General features: G+C 30.0%; 2 protein-coding genes across 9 annotated transcripts in view; one reads left to right on the top strand and one right to left on the bottom strand.

The window, feature by feature from the left end:
* The first annotated feature begins 5,413 nt into the window (after positions 1 to 5,413).
* LOC127062773 (uncharacterized) lies at positions 5,414 to 8,044 on the top strand. The gene is given in 4 exon segments (XM_050991494.1): positions 5,414 to 5,896; positions 6,009 to 6,231; positions 6,234 to 6,509; positions 6,787 to 8,044. Coding segments are annotated over 4 exon segments (1,446 nt in total). The 5' UTR covers positions 5,414 to 5,621; the 3' UTR covers positions 7,459 to 8,044.
* Positions 8,045 to 8,158: 114 nt separating this feature from the next.
* The window catches only part of LOC127062771 (leupaxin), a 25,154-nt gene continuing 12,865 nt past the window's right edge, over positions 8,159 to 20,447 (bottom strand). For 7 of the 8 annotated variants that reach the window (XM_050991488.1, XM_050991485.1, XM_050991487.1 and 4 more), the window contains 8 exons: positions 14,137 to 14,317; positions 13,509 to 13,641; positions 13,191 to 13,395; positions 11,928 to 12,248; positions 11,663 to 11,836; positions 11,280 to 11,510; positions 9,468 to 9,588; positions 8,159 to 9,364 (listed from right to left, as the gene is read on the bottom strand). In XM_050991488.1, coding sequence (XP_050847445.1) covers positions 9,219 to 9,364; positions 9,468 to 9,588; positions 11,280 to 11,510; positions 11,663 to 11,836; positions 11,928 to 12,248; positions 13,191 to 13,395; positions 13,509 to 13,641; positions 14,137 to 14,317 — 1,512 coding nt within the window. In that variant the 3' untranslated portion in view covers positions 8,159 to 9,218. Of the gene's footprint in view, positions 9,365 to 9,467; positions 9,589 to 10,392; positions 11,079 to 11,279; positions 11,511 to 11,662; positions 11,837 to 11,927; positions 12,249 to 13,190; positions 13,396 to 13,508; positions 13,642 to 14,136; positions 14,318 to 20,447 lie in introns of those variants that run through there. The other variant, XM_050991489.1, reaches the window with a different exon arrangement.

Below are 20,447 nucleotides of genomic sequence, written 5' to 3'. Positions count from 1 at the left end.
GATCCTGAATATGGGTCTATAAAATAAAACGAAGAAGAGATTTCATATGAAGGATGGAATTGAAAATAAATTAACTATCATACAAAAAATTGTTTTATTATAAAAATGTATACTTTAGTATTCTTTGAACAAATTTTTCGAACAATAATTGTTGAAATAGTATCCTTTGAAACGAAAAGAGAAGTCAAACAGGGTAGAGCTCTCGTAGTTAAGTAAGAAAAGAAAAGTAAAGATATGTACGAAAAAAAAGTAGGGAAATATAAAAGAAGAAGAAGAAAAAGAAGAACAAAAAGAAGAAGTGAAGCAATGATGGAAGGTGGGTTGAGGGGTTGCTGGGATCTCTGTGGTCTGCTACATCTATTTATAGCTTACACCATGCTAATGCATATACATCTATGCACTACGTTAAGCCTTTACGTCGAGCATAACGGGCTTTTACGTGTTGCACTGAATATTCCCTGTGCCGTGAATGTGTGTGTGCGTGCTGTTTTTCTTTTTTTTTTTATTCTTCTCTTTCTTTTCTCCTTTCCTTCTTATACCTATATATATACATATATATATATATGTATATATATATATATATATATATATATATATACTAAGTACATTTCACCCTCTCTCTTCGTCTCTCCCTTTTTCTTCTCTTTCTCTTTCTCTCTCTGTCTCTCTTTCTCATTCTCTCTCCCTCATACTGAACGCACGTGCTTGGCTCTCGTACGCGCATGCGTACTCAATTCGCTTCAAGCGTGCAAAACACGATCCAAGAACCGACGACGTTTACGTTTCACGCTTTTCCACCATCCTCTATTCAAGGATTATCAAAGAGGAAAATATATAGATATGTTTCTGAGCTATCGACTTCAAAAACTCGTCCTTATTTACTATGGAAATTTAAATGGAAATATTGTAAATAAAATAAAAAGAAATGTTTTTAATGTGATATATATTTTATTTCGTAAATTAAAAAAAGTAGGATTTGTTTTTTTAAGAAAAAGAGTCGGAAAAAATATTGTCATTTTTCATAGAAATCGTTGGTTTTAAAGATACATAAAGATAAAAAGAGAGATTTTGCATGAAAAAGGAACAGAAAGAGAAAGTGAATAAATTAAAAAGAAAAGATTTAAAAATAATTAAAGAGAAAAGGAAATTAAGTGATAATGATTTGTTCTTTGAGAAAAATAATCGATTGTGATCTTATTCATTTAATTCACAATTAAATTCTAATTTCATTCTAAAAATGATTTGCTTTTTAACAAAAATTAAAAAAATAATTGTCATCTTCAATATACGTCATTGATTGTAAAAATAAAGAAATAAAAATGAAGAAAGAGAAAGAAAGAAAAAGAGAATAAAAGGATTTGTTTAGAAAAAAAAAAAAGTAGAAAAATGAAAAAGAAAAGAGAGAGAGAGATAGATAGAAAGAGAAAGAGAATACAACCGGTTTATACATAGTTTTTCCATGAAATATTTAAATTCACCGATGTCGATGGCACGTACTGTAATTTACGTTCGATTCCCGTCTATCTCCGCGACAGATAAGAGCTTTGCCAGAGCAGCAACTCTTCTTGGAGCTCGGGGCGTTATAACTTCGGCAGTTGTTACTTATAAATTACCATCGGGGCAGTTATAACTCATAGACCGTACGCGACGCCTTTATAACTTATACCTCCGACTTATAAGTTATAAGCACACGGTACTTACGTATAACGTGTATATACATATACGTATACATATACATATACCATATACATATACATATGCGTTACGATTGCCGATGATATAAGATAAAGATTCGACACCACTGAACGCGATATTAACGTATTACACGCTATACGTTTCTCGTTCTCCGAACTTGACGTTAATGGTCAAAACGACTACTTACCTTGTTTTCTCACGATAAGAAAAAAATGATCAGAACGGAAAACGATTATTATAAAGAAACAAAAAAAAAGAAGAAGGAGAAGGGGAGAACAAAATTATATGAACGATTAAAACGATCACATTTAGTACATAATTATAATCATGATATTTTAATTATATGAATTTGAAAAAAAAAGAAATAAATAAACAAAAGAATTATGAAAAAAGAAACGAACGATAAGGAAAGATAAAAAGATCGCAAAAATGAAAATTAGCCACGCGCATCTAACAATTGTAATTATTACGTTCTAATAATACCGATTCGAAGGAGTGCTTTTCAAAATGACCGCTCCAGACGTATACAGAAAATCGTCAGCGTGAGAAAAAAAAATCAAAATAAAAATAAAAAAATGAAAATAAAATGAAAGAAAGAAAGGAATTTTAAACGAAACGAGTGGTCGCGTCTAACAATTATAATCGTAACATTTTAATTATATGGATTCGAAAGGAAGCTTTTCAAAATGGCCGCTATGGAAACAGACAAAACAAGGAGAATTGCGACAAGATACGCAAGGAAGTTCTTCTCTCGAAGAACGAGGTAACGAGATTGGCTTTTTCGCGTCGCTAGACTGGTCACGGCGTCGGTAAATTGACCGATAATGTAGCTTGGCACTGATTGCTGGATAGCAATGATGAATGCACGAGGGACACCCGACCGACCCTCCCCCCACCCCCTCACTCCTTCTGATACTAGTCTCTCGATGCACGCCAAGGTCGATGACCTTGTACGAGCCCTCGGGTACTCTTTGGCGCCACACTCTCTTCGTTCTTACTTTTCGTTTTTCTCCCTTTCTCTTTCTCTCTTTCTATCTTCATTGTGGAATTCATTTTTTCTCTTCTTATTTTGAAAATCTTTCCTATTGACTTTAATCAAAGGCTACGCAATACAATTATTTGTCCAATCTAACTTGATTAAAAGTACGATTTTGTCAAACTCATTCTACGTAAATAGTGGTGCGACGAAAGGGAAAAGAGCGAGGCAACAAATCGAAAATTTATTCGTAGAAATTTGTTACACTTCAGGGTGCATCGAAATAATTATTGTTTAATTATTACAAAGAGGAAGATTTTTAACTTTATAATGGCACGAAACGTAGTCATGATGTACGATATAGCCAATCTATGCTATAAGATTTGTCTTCCCTTTTGAGTGTTTTCATGCATCACTTAGCATGATGGTTTTTCATACGAATCCTTAATAAATCGAATCATTGATAATTTAGACACGTCGAAAAGTATACCTAACATTAACACCTACATGTGACAACTTCAACTTGTTTCTCTTTAATTTTTTGCCGTATAATCTTATTATCAGTTTGCTTTTATTTCATTTTTATCGCTTTTATTTCAACTCTTATCGTGACTGATCATTGATATCAACTACACCACTTTTAAAAATCTTTGAAATCACTTCTCAATAACATCGTCGAATATAACATTCTTTTTGATAAAAAAAAAACCCGAACAAGAATATACTACTTTGAATTATTTTTTTTTATCAACAAGATCGATAATTTTTTAATATTACAAATATATTTGAACTCGTTATCGACGCTTCTTCTTTTCCTTGTTCTTCATCTTCTTGTTATATCTATCTATCTTTCTATTCTATTCTATTTTCTCTGTTTCGAGATGTAGGATCTACGAGCAGAGACGTAAAAGAGCGACATAAAATAGGAATGAGACGAAACGAGCTAGGAAGGTGACGGGGTAAAATGAGAACGAGCCACCCCCGCTCACCGATAACAAATGGTCCTTTAGAAATTCTGCGTGACCGAGCGCAGGTGGTATCCGATGGTGGAACGCCCACGTTTTCTTTTTACACATCCGTTTGTTCCATAACTATTTCTCTCTCAGTTCCCTGAGAATTTTCTTTATTACGGAAATACGTTCGTTCAAAGCTTCCCTTTCATTTCTTTACAAATTTATCGCTTTCTAGCAAAAATTATCGAGAAACTATGAACACCGTTACTATTCTAACATCGAATTTATCGTTTATACCAATATTAAATAATTGAAAATATTACTAATCTTATGAATAAATATGAATAAATATTATTCATATTGTTATTAAATAATTGACAATATTATTCATATTTTATGATAATGGATATAAATAAAAATTGTTTACATTGATATTAAATAATTGAAAATATTATTAATTTATATGCGATTGTTTTTTTTTTGACGACTAAATAGTTTTCTTGATTTATCGATTGATGATATTAAAATGGTGGATATCTTGTGTAAAATGAAAGAATTTCGATGTACACATATATGTATAACGGATCGAAGAAAGCGGTGAGATCCATGTAAATCCGTATGCGTGAAAGGTACCTTTAGCATGATCCTCTCAATGTCATCGATCTTACATCGTCGTCGCATCGCTCGAGCCGTCGTGGAATGTGCACCGCTCCGGTTTCAACCGCAACACGCCGCAGGAAAAGTTCTTAACATTATTAAAACCAGTTAGTCACGGTGGAACTGCTTCAACCGCTCTTATCGGATTATAATTGTGGATTACGAGTTCTCTCTCTGACTTCTCGATAGAAAGTTTTATTAATACGACGTACGCCTATTTACGTCGAGACTTGTGTAAAAAGAAAAAAAAAAGAAAAAACGTTTCTTTCAATGATAAAATTGATCGAAAATGATTAACGCATTACAAGTCAGAAACCAATAATGTATAATCTAAAAAATGAGACGACAGTTTACGTTAAAGTAAATTTTTTCTTGCTTCAAGATTTCTACTTTATCGACGAGATTTTGGTTACCGATCGAGGTATTGCCAGTGATAAAAATTAGAAACAGATATCAAAGTTTCTGTTACTCTGTCGATATTGAAGTAAACTTTTTTTCTACGGTCATGAGAAAACAATTATTGGTATAATAATTAAAAAGAAAAACAAATAGAAAACTCTTCATATAAAAACTCGTTCTATGATATGCTTTCTTTGAGAAGAAAGATAACATTGAATTTATATACTATTACATACTTCTGATTTTTATATACGTAATATTATTAAAGTGAAAATATATCAATGAAGAAGAAACTTAAAAAAATTATATAATATCTCCAATATATGATCTCTAATATATATATATATATATATATATATATATATATATATATATATATATTCGTTTTAATTTCGAAAGAAGTAATTCTTTGAAACAGAAGTTATACAAATGAAACTAATTCCGATTGCAACGATGACTTTTTCTTTTAATGAATCATCACATTTCTTTAATTTCAGAGATTATCATTCATTAACGATACTAAATAATAGGATAATGCGGAAGAAGGGGCCGTAAATGTTGAAAATGACGCAAAAGAAGAATACGATGTACTATACATATACATATAAAATTAATAGACGTAGAATAATATTGTTTCTAGCCAATAGAAAAGGACCACATGTAACGAAGAAAATTGTCGACCAATGAGAGCACAGTTGAGAATGAACAACATTTCTCGCGAACGTGATGCTTGTATGTAGCTGATTAGTTGTGTTGCATCAGCCGAAGGTGATGTAAGGGAGTCTTTGAAATATTTAGCTTTGGTTATGTTTTGTCAGTCTGTGCAAAACACTTGGAAGGACAGTGTTAGATTAGCAGTCACAGATGTACGATAGAAACTTGTGATAGAAAGGTGTACATTGTATTTTTATTTGTTATTATATGTATGTATATGGATGAATATGAGTGCATTGAAGAGCGTTGTCATCGCATTTCCTAAGGGTCTTACCAAGGGATCTGCTATCGTGCCCACTACCGAGCTTGTCAGATCAGTCCCAAAATTAAATTTTTCAACATCGATTTTAACCGAAAAAACAACAGAAATGGATATAACGAGAAAAATACCAAAGCAGGAAGAACTCCACGAGGAAAGTACATTTTTTAAACCAGATGTTTGTATTAGAGGAAAGAAACGTCGTCTTGATCATCTTACATGGGAGGAAAAATTGCAGAGGAAGTACGTTAGAGATGTGTTTATTAAAATTCTATTTCAAATAAATGGATTGGAGGGAAATAGATGAGTTTAATATGAAAATAATTGGTTAAGCCGGTATTTGTTTATTTTATAGGAAATTAAAGAACAGAGTAGCAGCACAAACTTCGAGAGATAGGAAGAAAGCTAAATTGGATGAATTGGAAGAAACTGTCAAAACGTTAAAAGAAAGAAACGATGTACTGACGCAAGAATGCGCTTTATTAAAGTCACAAAACGAGTCGCTTATAAGTGAAACCAAAAAATTGAGGAGAGAGAGGGAAACGAGTAATATGAGCGAGCAACTTTGTTCATCATGTCAGGCTCGTGTCGGTTGTCCTGTACCTTCACTGGGATCTGCAGTATCCCCACAAAACCCTCTGCCGCAGGGTGGGACAGTACAGTCGGCATCGTCCCTGACGCTAACACCAGGAGCAGCCATATTGCTGAAGATTATGACCCTCTACCTCCTCTCGAAGAACTGTTTGGAGATATCCAAGGGGATGATTACATCGACCGACTCGAAGAACTTGCAGAAAGCCTTCTTCGAGAAGTTACCGCAGAAGTGGAAGCAAATTCTCATAGATCAAATGAACAAGTGAGTTTTAATTGAGAAAAAAATTAATCTATCTGAGATAGATTTTATATATATATATTTTATATATACTTCGATCTACCAGTTAACTGTTTCTTCGATTATTAAGTCTTCCAGAAATGAATGAAGTATTCTGAAGTAATAATACTCGATATAAAGAGAAATTAAATATATATTAGCATTCTCATGTACAAAAGAATGTTCATCCATTTCTAATGTGTCTCTATATCTTTTTAATTCAGTTTTTTCTTCATTAATAATATATTCATTATCTCCATAGGTGTCAGACGAAGAAAATACAGTTAAAAAATCTGACAATTCAAAAAGAATGGTGGGGCAGACATCAAAAAATGTGGAAGCCGATACAATCGCTGGTAGAAGCGTGAACGATTACGATACTTGGCATCTTAACTGTAGCGCAGACGTCACGCATGTTGTCCTAGATAATACACAAACGACACCGGTGTCTATTAAAAATGAAATTGAAATTAAACAAGAACCCGACTTGAACGATATGGAAACAGTATATGGTACCTACGACGAAATAACAAATTCTATTACTATTATTTATCCTGGCCAAGAAGATAACGTAGGCATTCAAGAATGCGTGCAAGAGATAAGCTCTGATAATGTTAGTCATACTGATGATGTAACATTATTAACAACGCATCACTCTTATTCTGATCAATTTTCACCTGCTTACACGTGCACAGATATTATGTCTCCTTCGAGTATATATTCGGACAATGTCGATGCATCTTCTTCAATCAAATCAGATTCACATTTTTCGGATGGTGGTTATGAATCTCACAATTCCCCTAGCGCAGACGTACACAATAAAAAAGATAATAGTAGTAGTAGTAATAAAAATAATAAAAATAACAATAATAATGTGTGTTTAACCGATCTTTGGCACGAAAGTTTTACAGAATTATTTCCAATGTTGGCTTGAAAATCAAGCAATTTAAATAGAAATTCTATTATTGCTTCATCTCTCCAATTCAAAAGTAATGAATTTATAACAGAGACATATGAATGGATTAAATTCTCTTCTTATGTACGTTTGTACTCTCTATATATCTTGTCATATTGCACAAGAAGTAATGTAAACAAATCATTCCATATAATTCATGGAACAGTAGTAGTAAAAAGCGTATATTGGGGGGATAGTGAGATTGTTATACATATATTTTTTATATGAATTTGTAAAACCAATTTCTTTTGTTTTTGGTTTTCTTTTTTATACTTTCGATGTTACACTTGACTAATTAGTAAACTAGCAATTTGGTACCTTCACTGTATACTGTATATTATTTTATACACGTATACACACTTTTATCTATTAAAAAAAAAAAATAATATCTGTTAAAGTGTATGTATATATGTACATATATACATACATATATATATATATATATATATATATATATATATATACATACACACATATATAATATTTATTAAATAATTATTTAACGAGATGTAAAATGCAAGTACTTACTGTGCGACAGTATGCCAAATAAATCGTGTATACAATATTTCTCTGTGTTATTTTTTATTTAAACTATATATCCTTGATATTTAAATTTTCATAAAACTCATTCAAACTATGCATAAAAGTGCATGAAAGAAAATAATAATAAATTCTCATATTTTGTAGTGAACGCATGTAGTGTATTTTGCTTACATTTTCAGCTATTCTATACTATTACATCATCGTATATGTATACATTTGTATGTTAAAACTGCCGAGAAAAAAGTATCATGCACACTTATTATAATGTCTATCTCGAAAGAACGATGGAATCAAATGTGTGTGATGATTCGATTTTTATTTGATTTAAAAAAAAAAAAACGAATTAATGAAAAATTATATGGGAAATGAATATCGTTACTTGCTCGGAGTTAATCGTTTTAACTGTACATAAATATTTCATAAATATAATTATGAAACTTAATGAAAATATTCATTTAAAACTGTGTTCTCATTCTTTCCTTGTATATATAAATATTTATATAGAAATTATCGGAAATAGTTAAATATTTTACGTACATATCATTAGTTGAAAATAGAATTAAAAAAGAAAAAGAAATTAATTAAAACACGTTATGAATTAGCACCCTTTTTTCGATAATCTCTATACATTTATGACGAAAATTCAAATATGTCTTATTTTTCAATGTCCTTCCTTTAAAATATGTATGTATGTACGTCCACGTTTAAACATTGGAAGACAATACAAAGCGTATTATCTATCGAGGGACTTTATTAAATGTATTTTTATTGAGAAAAAGTGAAAAAGAGGGAGATAGAGAGAGAGAGAGAGAGAGAGACAGATATATAATAAAAATGTTGGTACTAAGATCTACCTATCTTTCTACTTAAGAAAATTAAGGCGTATAAAAATCTTAAAAGGCTGTATCAAGCTGTAGCAAAAAGATTAATGAACTTTTATCTTCTTTTCTTTTTTTAGTTCATCGTTTTAGTTCATCGTATCGTTTAAAAGTTTAAAATTATGATTACTATTATTATTATAATTATTATTATTATATGTATCTATAGATGTATCAACGATTCGTGTGTGTGAATTCATAAGTTTCTTTTTTCTTTTTTCTTTCTTTTGTTTATCGATAAAATCTTAAGCAAGATAGCCTATCACTTAATCATCATGTGAATAATGAACATATGAATGAAAACAATATTTGTCGATCTTATCCAAAGAGTTTGTCGAAGCACCCATGGCAGTATGGTTTATCGTTTTGTTCCTTGAAAGTACCCTTATTTAATTGTTTTAAACAGAATGCACAGACAAAGTGCTCTGGATGGAATTTTCGGAACATGGCAGTTATACAGCGTCCTATAATTATAAAAGCATACAAACAAATAAAAAAAAAAAGATAAAATAAGATTATTATATTTAATTGAAATTTATATATTATTTATTGTGTATTGATATTTACCTGTTATTGGTTTATGACAACCAGCACACAATGAACCTCTTTTGGCGTGATAATGTGTTTCACAATAGGGTAATCCTTCATGATCGAAAAAGGATCCTCCTTGAAATTTCTGCCTACAGTCCTGCAAAAACATCAATTTGATTTTTTTTAATTTTTTTTTTTTTTTTTTTTCTTATAGTGTATATTATTACTAACAATTCAATCATTTTAATAAAAATATATATTACAATCTCAACTCATTGTTATTCATAATATCCTTTTTATATAATTCAAATATTAAAAAAAAAAAACATATAATGCATATTATAAACACATAAAATTGTTAAAAAGAACAACTTTTTAATTTCATATTAAATAATAATTAAAATTCGAATAACAATGTATCAAAATTCTATAATATACATTTTCTAAAGAAAAAAAAAATCAAAAACACAAATGTACACGAATATGCGTACAAATGTACACAAATGTAAACAAATCTATAAGAAAAAAAATAAAACTCTCATTTTATGTAATCTCTATGTATATTAATTATATATATACTGATCGATCATATGTGTGACGGTAATAATAATAATTTATTTGTAGAATATGAATCATACCATATAAATAAAATTTGTCGAAAAATTGACAAAAATCAACTACTACCAGAGCGTCTATATACGTATATACACACACATATACATATATATATATATGTTATATATATATATATACACACACATATATATATATAAAACAATAAAATACATAAAAAAAAAGAAAAAATATATCATAGAGCAATCGTATGCTTAGACACATTTCTAAAATTAGACGGCATGAGTGCAACACGGCCGTGTTCGTATCACACGGGCTTTCAACGAACACGCGTACGATTTTGTCGCACGCGATTCAATGTCACCCTAGTGTGTTCTATATGTGTGTGTTTTGTTTTTTTTTTTTTTATTTTTTTTCTCATATATATATTTTTTTTAATAATAATTTATTACATTCTTTTTCTCTTTCATTAGCCTCATACATATTTAATAACATCTTTAACATGTAACATTACATAAAACGATCTTTTAACTATTTCGATCGAGCTCGAATAAAAAATAATTACTATCAAAAAAAAGAAAAAACAAGTAAGAAAAAAGAGAAAAAAAATGTCAATACGAAAAAAACCCTATTAAATTTTTAAAAAGAATATCTAATAATAACGACCGCATCGCGCTTGTCCGTGTACATGTGTGTTTTTGTGTAATGAAAAAAATATTCTGCTCGTCGTTCGATATAACACCTGTTTGAGAAAAAAAAAGAAATAGAAGAAAAAAAATGTCGGCTTTGCATTTCTCAAGCCAACGAGATAAATGAATAACATCTGTAGTAAAGGGGGTTGTTTTCAGGTAGGGTTAAGGGGAGGGAATAATAGACATTTTCTATAAGAAAATAGAATAGTAATAATCAACGACTGTGAACATCGCAAAAATCATTTTTCTTTTCTTTGTTCTTTTTTTTCTAGGCCGTCTCTTCCTCTTCTTCTTCTTCCTCATCCACGCCAACACATTTTGGACACACTGGTTTTCCTTCCATAGCGTAGAACGATTTACCAGAAACCGGTTTCTTGCAATCCTGTAATTGTTAACATTTAAAACACACAAGGATGACATATGAAAACATTAAAAAAAAAAAAAAGAAAGAAAGAAAAAATCAATCGAATCCAAATAGGTAACGTTGCGATTTGATTTCCTGTTAAAATCAACATATCATTATCATTATTAATTATTTAATCAATTAATGAATTAATTATTATTATTAACAAATTAAACGTACTCTGCAGACGAAACAATCCGGATGCCATTGACTGTTCAATGCAGAAATATAATTTTCTATGATTGCTCGATTGCAACCACCGCATTTAGGTGCGAACATGTCGAAGAAATCTTCCCGACAATATGGCTTTCCATCTCGTTCGTGAAAACCTTCCTCACCAAATTGTTTGCCACATTGAGCACAGAAGAAGTGTTCCGTGTGCCAAGTCTTCTCCAAGGCGGTAACACATTTCTACAAAAAAGTTTTATCATGTCTGATAATTCCTAGAAGACATCACCATCATGATACATAAGATACATACATACATATATATATATATATATATATATATATATATATATATATATATATCAACTTATCAATGAAGATCTTTAGTATCTTACGTCGAGAATTGGACCATTGCAATAAGCACAACGCGGTGAGAAAAGATTATGGTAATCAGGTTCACAATAAGGATGTCCTTCTCTTTCAAAAAAGTTACGTGTACCCAATTCTTGATTGCAATGAGTACATGTGAAGTGTTCAGGGTGCCAGGTCTTACCCAAAGCCGTGATAACCTAAATAAAAAGATAATGAATAATATAAAACATAATGGAACAAAAAAAAATATGGAGTGATGATCAAGAAGATCGATTGGTCGTCATTCACCTGGCCTACGATAGGTTTCTCGCAGGCACTGCAGCATCCCTTTTGCGTAGTGTTCACACCTTGACGGCTCATATCTGCCTGAAGATTTCCTAGCATAGAATCCAACTGATTCTGTTTGATTTGTGTTGCGGCTTGTGCGGTATGACTTTCCCCGTGCTGTTGTTGCTGATAATGATGTGTCGTTTGAGTTTCTGTAATGTGTATTCTCGTTTGTGTACCCTCAGCCGGTGGCAATGGGCTTTGCGAACTTTTAGTCGCTTTATTGGGCTTAGCGTATGGAGAATCGGTCACCGTTTGATGTTGATGAGAGCTGCTATTGATCTGGAAAATAAACGGGACTATGAAAGATCTTGTAGTTTTATTCGTTCGTCTAGAAATAAAAAAAAATAATAATAAATAAATAAATAAATAAATAAAAATCGAAACTAAAATAAAAATGGACAATGAAATGGAACGATCCAATCTCCTGTTTTTTCTTTCTTTCTTTTTTCTTTTTTATTCTTTCATTCTCATCAAAATCTTAAAGCTTTGAAACGTGTAAGTCGGATATAATCTATGAGAAAATGTCAAGGTAGGGTTTTCAAGGTATCTTATATGGAAACTAAGGAGAGAAAAAAAGAAAAAAAAAAAAAGAGGAAGCGTTGTTTAGATCCTCACTGTGGGAGATGTCGAGTGTTACAGGCGAGCTTGCAGACTGGCCGAAAGCTTTCGGCGGCTTCGTGGATCACTAGACACCTCTCCCCACCCCCTTCTTCTTCTTCTTCTTCTTCACCCACCCCTCCTATATATTTTCCCTCCACGCCACGTAGACACAGTGAAAATCAAGAGAAGTGGAGAAAAGGAGACGCCAAAAGAGAGGGGAAGAGAAGAGGAAGAGCGTAACCGGGTAGGTAATTCTACTGCTCCGGTGGATGGTGGAATGAAAGTTATTTTGGTAACTCGCGGAGCCAAGAATGGGCAGGAGTAGTTTGAACATCACTGTTTTCTGATTCTGCAGTGAATTGAGAGAGTGTGAATAGCCCACATATTACATGTCAGTCTTACCAAAAAAGAAAATAATAATCAATTAGGAATTTTTTTCTTTTCCTTTTTTTTTTTTTTTGACATTATCGATCATGAACACATAGATCCTTGACAATTGATCTTCACTTCTCTTCGTCATCAGTTTGATCCTCACCTTCTGGTTACCCCTATCCCCACTCCTACCCTCACTCCTATCCCCCTTCTTGTCTCTCTTTATTTTAAGAGTCAAATAAGTTATACCTTGAACTCGGAAAGGGAGGCCATCAAATCGTCGAGCTCTTTCGTTGCGTTACTGGCAGTATGACCGTTGGCATAACTACGTTGTTGAATCTCTGATCGATTCAAGGAACCATGCTGACTCGAAGGGTAACCATCGTAGACCGGTTGAATCTCTGTTGAGGTTTCCTGTATGGTGACCTTCACTCTACCATCGCTAGGATAATCCCTAACGATGATATAATTTTTGTTGTTGTTATTTTTTGGGATTTCAATAATTTTTTTTTTAGCAATAACCATCTTTGATTTTTTTTTTCCTTTTTTATGAAAATTTATGCTTACCCATTAGGCACCGCTGTGTTAAGTTCTTCGAGCAAAGCATCGACGGTGGGGCGAGGGGCTGACATACTACTTGGTGAACGAAGCATCGGACTAGTCGTACCCCCATTTACACCCCCCGTTGATACGTGACTATCTACAAAGACGGATATCTTTTATCGACTTTAGTTCGAAGGTTCTTACTTCCAACAAATTCAATATAGATAATGTAGAGAGTTAAGAAACAAAGTTATTTAATATATTTTAATATAATTAGTATAATTTTAGTTTTGTTTATAATTTATATATATATTTAATATAAAAACTATGTAATATGAGATATAAAAAATATATTTGAAAAATATATATTCAATATATTAATATTATTAAACAATAATATCTTGATAAATGAGATATAATTAAGAGACATTTTTTAAACATTATATATACTAAAAATAGATATTGACATAAAAGAATAGATATAATTGCTGCATATTATTCAGTATATCGTTTTAAAAATTATTTAAAAACAAAATAAATAAAATATAATTGTAAGATATTTCGAGAAAAAAAAAAAATTAATTATTTGTTTCATAAACTCTTCTCGATAAGTTTACTTTATTTTAGACAAGTAATAAGATTCGATACTAACCTCTTTCATGATAATGCGAATTGTAACGTGCATTGCTCAAATCTTGAAGCAACGTGTCCAATTCAGAAAGATTGTTGTTCAACGATGGCATTTTTCCACCAGTGCTAGGATTTTGTGTATAAGTTGTACTCGAAGATTTTGTTATGGTCTCCTCGATGGCCTCACGATTTTGATAAGTCGGCTGTAATATTTGTAAGTCGAACGTAAAAACCGAAAAATAATATCTCGATGAATTTTCAAAGTAACTTTTTCTCCATCTTTCAAAAATACTTAGACAACAGAAGTATACGTTCATACGTGTGTGTGTTTTTAAACATATACCACACACGAGAAGATATAAATATATTTATATGTGTAAAACATTACAAACTTTCCGTGACGAATTTTCGTCAGGTGTGGAATAGTGATTCATTGACGATAAATCAAAGTGAGATTGTTAATACCAGACAAATCGATTTGTTTTTCGAACAATAGGTTCGACACATAACGAAAGTTTCACAAGAAATAGACAAATCCACACGCTACATGCACACGCATAGAGAGATGAAGCAAAAACGAGTTTAACGATGTTTCACTAACTCTTTAGAATTTAATTTGTCGGTATATAAAAAGTTGTATACCAGTTATAATATAAGATATTCTAAAAATAATATAATTATATACCATAGTATAAAATCATATTAAATATTATAATTATAATATAACTAATATATCATACTAGTATAATTATAGCAATTATGAACATACATAACAATAACAGTAAGTGTAAATAATATTTAAAAAACTATCAGAAAATAAAAAATAAATAAATAAAAAAGAAAATATTTAATTTAAAGTAACGATTCATTTTTCTTTCGATAAAATAGAATAAAGTGTAAAAAAAAAAGAAAGTTACAGGACGTCGTCGAAAGTTAAAAGGCAAATAAACGTGTTTTCAAATTAATTAAAATAAAAGAACAAAAGATCACATAGGATATTTTTAATGTATGTACATAATATGAAATGTAAACACATATATACATGTATCTGTATTATAAATATGAACGCGCATGATTTTTGGCTTCTTTTCCCGCTTTTATCACCCTGCCAAAATCCTTAGGTACGCACATTATTTTCAAAACATGATGTCATTATCGGCTATACTAAAGTACCTTTGTAAATACATACATTATCAATTAGCACGAAGAAACGAGCGCGGAACAAGGCGTACGTATGTATATTTCCAATTCAATCCAATCCAGACGCTTGCCAATAAGTTCATCCCGTGAAGGTCTCGTTTGATACAAAATTATCGTGTTAACGCATCTCTCTCCACCGAGGATCAAAATAATTCCAGTATTTATATAATAATTTATTGTACGCCCGCGAATATTACGACGCTTCGTGTTTGGCCGTTTACAAGCTAATAAAAATAATAAGAATAGAATGGCGACGATGATAATGAAATTAAACGTTTGAAAAATTATTACCAATGACTGATTTTTTTTTAATATAAACATATAAACTCTTACAAACTATTCTTATATAATTTCTATTCTGCTCCATCAAAAAAAAAAAAATAAGTAAATAAATAAATAAAAAATTCATTAACAATATTAACAAATAAATATAAATATTCTATGAAATGAGTATGTAACACATTATGTAAATCATCTCGAGGGAGAAAAATTTTTCATTTTTTTTTTTTTTTTTTTTTTTTTATGATATTCATTCGACCATAGAAAATTCCTCCTTTTTGTAATAAAACATTAGAAACGGCATATCCTTCGAAACTAGGTTGCCTGCAAAGTTACCAATCCAAAAATATCCGTAGCGAACGAGTAGAAACATGTCAGCAAGACGTATCGGATTATCACACTAAATCGTAACGTTTCAGGAAAATATCAAAAACGAAAATAAGAGAAAGAAAGAAAGAGAGAGAGAAAGAGAGGGAGAGAGAAAAAGAAAAGAAGGAGAATCGATTAGTAAAACAACAAAAATCAAAATTTCAACGAATTCGAAATCGATTTAATTCGCATCCTTGTTCGAAATCAAACTCCCGATTGTATTCGACCGACTTTTATCGTGTGAAAAGAATAAATAAATATCGATGAATATTACGATCGTGAAATTCACTATGTTACACGAGTTTATAAATAACTTCAATGGTCTAACAATAAATTAGATTTCTTTCGTGAATAAGAATAAAATGACTAACATATTACAAAAAAAAAAAAGAGAGAGAAAAATAAGAAGCATATAAGAGAAACTTTGAACATCGATATTAAGACAATTTGTAAATCAAAAAGGAATATAAAATAGTAATGTAATCGATTAAAAGTCTAATCGATTTAATCTATCGAAGAAATAATCGAAAAATTGATTAATTTGCAAATACTCTTTTCTCTTCACAATTTTATTTGAAATGGTATCGCAGTGTATTTTCTTGTTACTTTTTAAAATAAAGTAAGTAGAGATCATAAATCTGCATCAAAAATAATAAAAAAATGAGTAAATAAAAAAATAAAATATAAATACGTATATGTATGTATATATACGTAACAAATAATAAAAAGTTTTATTAAGTGAATAATTCTTATATAATTACAATGTTTGTGTAATTAAAATAGTTATTTGTCGAAAATAATTTATAATGATTTCTTTTAAAATAAATTATGTATATGTAATCCAAAAACAATAAAAAATAACAACCTCATTTCACAAATTTATTAGAAATAAATTATTATTGAAAAGTCAATCAGTTAATAATAATCTAATTTCATAATTAATAAAATAAATAAATGAATAAATAAATAAATAAACAAATAAATAAATAAATAAATAAAGAGATAAAAAAAGAAAGAAAGAAAGAGAGATCCAAAGAAAATCAATAAGTAATAATAAATCGAGATAAAAATCTCAATTTTGTGAATCTTATCTTCAATATAACTTTTATTGTTTATACGAATTGTTGCAATGATCATATTCTGTTTACATAAACGAGAAATGTGTCAACACATCGAAAGTATATATGTAATTTACGTAGAAACATCTCCTTGAATATCTAAGACAAATATTTGGCGTTGCACACGATACAAAAAAACATATAATTCGTCGTATCTTTTGACAAAAGATCGAGATCTTTTGTCTTTTTATCTTTTTTTTTATTTATCTTTTTTCTTCTTTTTTTTTCTTTTAATTTAAATAAAATATCTGACGTCCAGAATGACGATTTATTAAAAAAATGAGTTATTATTATCGGCCTTAAACATGCTACAAATAAATACGTCCACCTATACTTATACAACCACCCACATCTTTTCTTTTACATAGTCGATTTCTATTGTATCTATTAATATTTGAGTGCAATTCTTATGATGCAAATCGTCTAACTTATTTTTATTATTATTATTATTTTTTCTTTTTTTAATATACAAAGTATAAGAACACTAACATAAAAAATATCTGTATATTTATTTTTGTATATGCGCACGCAGATTTATAATAGAAAATTAAAATAAACAATTGTATTATTTCTTGTATCGTGTATATATATATATATATATATATATATATATATATATATACACATACTAAAGTTAACAATGTCTATATGTTTATTTACAGAAACGTCCATCTGTGTATACAGTATACACTTATAATAAAAAGTCAAAATAACAAATTGCAACTATATCAAATCAGTCGAACCAGGTAAAAAAATTTGCGCGTAGAAAGCGAAACGCAAAAGATATAAATAATTCAGTCTGTTCTGCAACTAGAAGAATCAATAAAATTGACGGGAAAAGAGACAGGTGTGCTTGCAAAAACGATCGATAATAGTCCTCGTACTTCGTTCATATGTAAGTACGGAAACTATAGTTTATTTCTTATTCTCGTGTTTTCTTGAGTTCAACGTTTGTGTTATCCACGGGAAAGAACAAAAAAAAATAATAATAAAAATGAATATATCAAAACGCAATAATAATAATATAAAATAATAAAAGTGAATGTATTTTTATTGTTCGATTCGATCTAATAACGAAAGATGTTAGATATTAGACCGATTAATTAAACCATGTATGATAATGTTGCATAATGAACTAAGAATAAATGAAACAAGTAATCCGTTTGACGAATATTATCTTAAGTTTTGATCGCATCAAAGACGAGACTTATTTCCTCTTGAATATTTGTCTTTAAGATAAAAAAAGAAAAAGATGAAAAAAAGGAAAAACAACCTCCATCAAAGTCGAGGATTTAGTGACGATGAGAGTCGATTTTAGACACCATATTGCTTCTAACTTTAGATACTTCTTACGCCACACACGCTTGAAAGAGTTCTCTTAACTTTCCAAGTTGTCCAGACATCATGTTTCGACTATCTTTATCGATTGTTATTATCTGTCGTTATCGAATTACAAATTTTCGATGCATTTCTTGTAAAAAAGAAGATAAAACAACAACTAAAAAAGTAATTATGTTAAATTCATAATAAAATATGATCGAATACAATATCTCCAATAGACCTTCCTCATTAAGTCAATATTTTTTTCCCCATAGAAATTGGAAAGAAAAACATAATTTAATTGATTAAATAAAAAAAAAAAAAAACCGAGCTTCGAATTTATCGAAATTAATTTTTGTGTAAATGATAGATTTTTAATATAATTACTTGATGTAATTTATATCACAATTATAATGTAATTAGTACGAACGAATTGACACATAAATAATTATAATAATAATAATAATAATAATAATAATTACATTAATTGTAAATATGTTAGTGCAATTTATTACATATAAACAAGAAATAAATAAAATAAATAATTTTTTAATCGGTTCAAGTTTTATCGTTTTAAAATGTTTAGTAATTTATGTTAATTATGATACAAGAACCAAATATGAATATTCTCTTTGTAAAACACGAAACGAATATACTCGGTTAAATCGAATTTGGCACTCCATCGCAATATATCGACGGGCAAAGTTTATTTACGGATTCTTCTGCTTCGTACAGGCAGTCGCTTCCGTCGTCGAAGTAATGACGACGAGCGACCACCGAACGGGATCACTCTATTTCGGGATATTATGGAATATCAAGGGAAGGTCAACATCAGACTTTAAATTTGACGACGATTCTACTAACAAAACCACGCATGCTACCACTATCGACATCTTTCGGAAAAATTTGACGTCCGATTAACAAATCGATCAATCGCCGATAATGTAGATATTCTTTTTATTAATCGATTTCCCATATGACTAATGTTGATTGAGAGAAAAGTCTAATCGTAGTTTCTTAAATATGAAAATAATTGTTCAATTAAACAATAAATTATAAAAAAAAAACATTTTATAAAAAATAATATGTGACAAAAAATTGAAAACTCGTACGTTGAATTTTCATCGGAAGGGAAAAAAAAGCATGTTTAATTGTTTCTCCAATAGTATGAAAATAATTTTTGAATTGATCAAAATATACTAAGTAAAACTATATTTTAATGGAAAAAAAAAATAAATAAGCGATGAAAAATATCAATAGTGCGTATATCAATAGAATCAAACTTTCCTTTTTTATTATTTGTAATAGGATAATCGGTATATAGATTCCTACATTAACTTGACGATGCCATCTATCCGGATAATGTTGCAACTATATATCACAAAAATGATGGAGTTGGTATAACGTAGTGGCGCGTGAATTTTATCTTCCACTTTTTTCATTTATTTTCATAAAAATTTTCGTTGGTTATCTGCGAACTCGGTCGATAAGATAATCATTAAAATATTTCAGAAATAAATATGAAATAAATTCAAACGTATAACCACAACTCCAATCATTCGTAATAGTCAATAAAACCTTATAGATGTAATAAACAGATTAATTTCAATAGGTGATATCATTTAATAATTATTTTCTTTTATGTAAGTTTTCACAAAACCAGTATAATAAAATACCATCAACAAAGAGATTCAAAAAAGAGAGGAAAGAAAATCTCAAACGTCGTCATCATGTTTCCATTCCTGCTAATATGTACATTACAAATCTTTTACGTAAACATCTCGAGTAACGCGATTTTTTACGTGCCTTCAGCAAACTTTTCGCTATCGCGAACAAAACTGGTATCACGTTTAGGTGCATAACAGATACAGCCGTGTCTAAAATAATCGATGACATATGTGGGTGTTCCTCTTCTTTTACGACTCATTAAATATTCGATAGGATGGTAAAACGATCAAGGAGAAACACATCGTTTTAATGAATAATTATAGGAATATGACGCTGTCGATACAAAAAAAATCATTCTAGACTTCTTTCTCGGTCGATA

Source organism: Vespula vulgaris, chromosome 3, assembly GCF_905475345.1.
Source record: "Vespula vulgaris chromosome 3, iyVesVulg1.1, whole genome shotgun sequence".
Taxonomy (NCBI): domain Eukaryota; kingdom Metazoa; phylum Arthropoda; class Insecta; order Hymenoptera; family Vespidae; genus Vespula; species Vespula vulgaris.
This window is presented reverse-complemented; position numbering and strand designations above follow the sequence as displayed.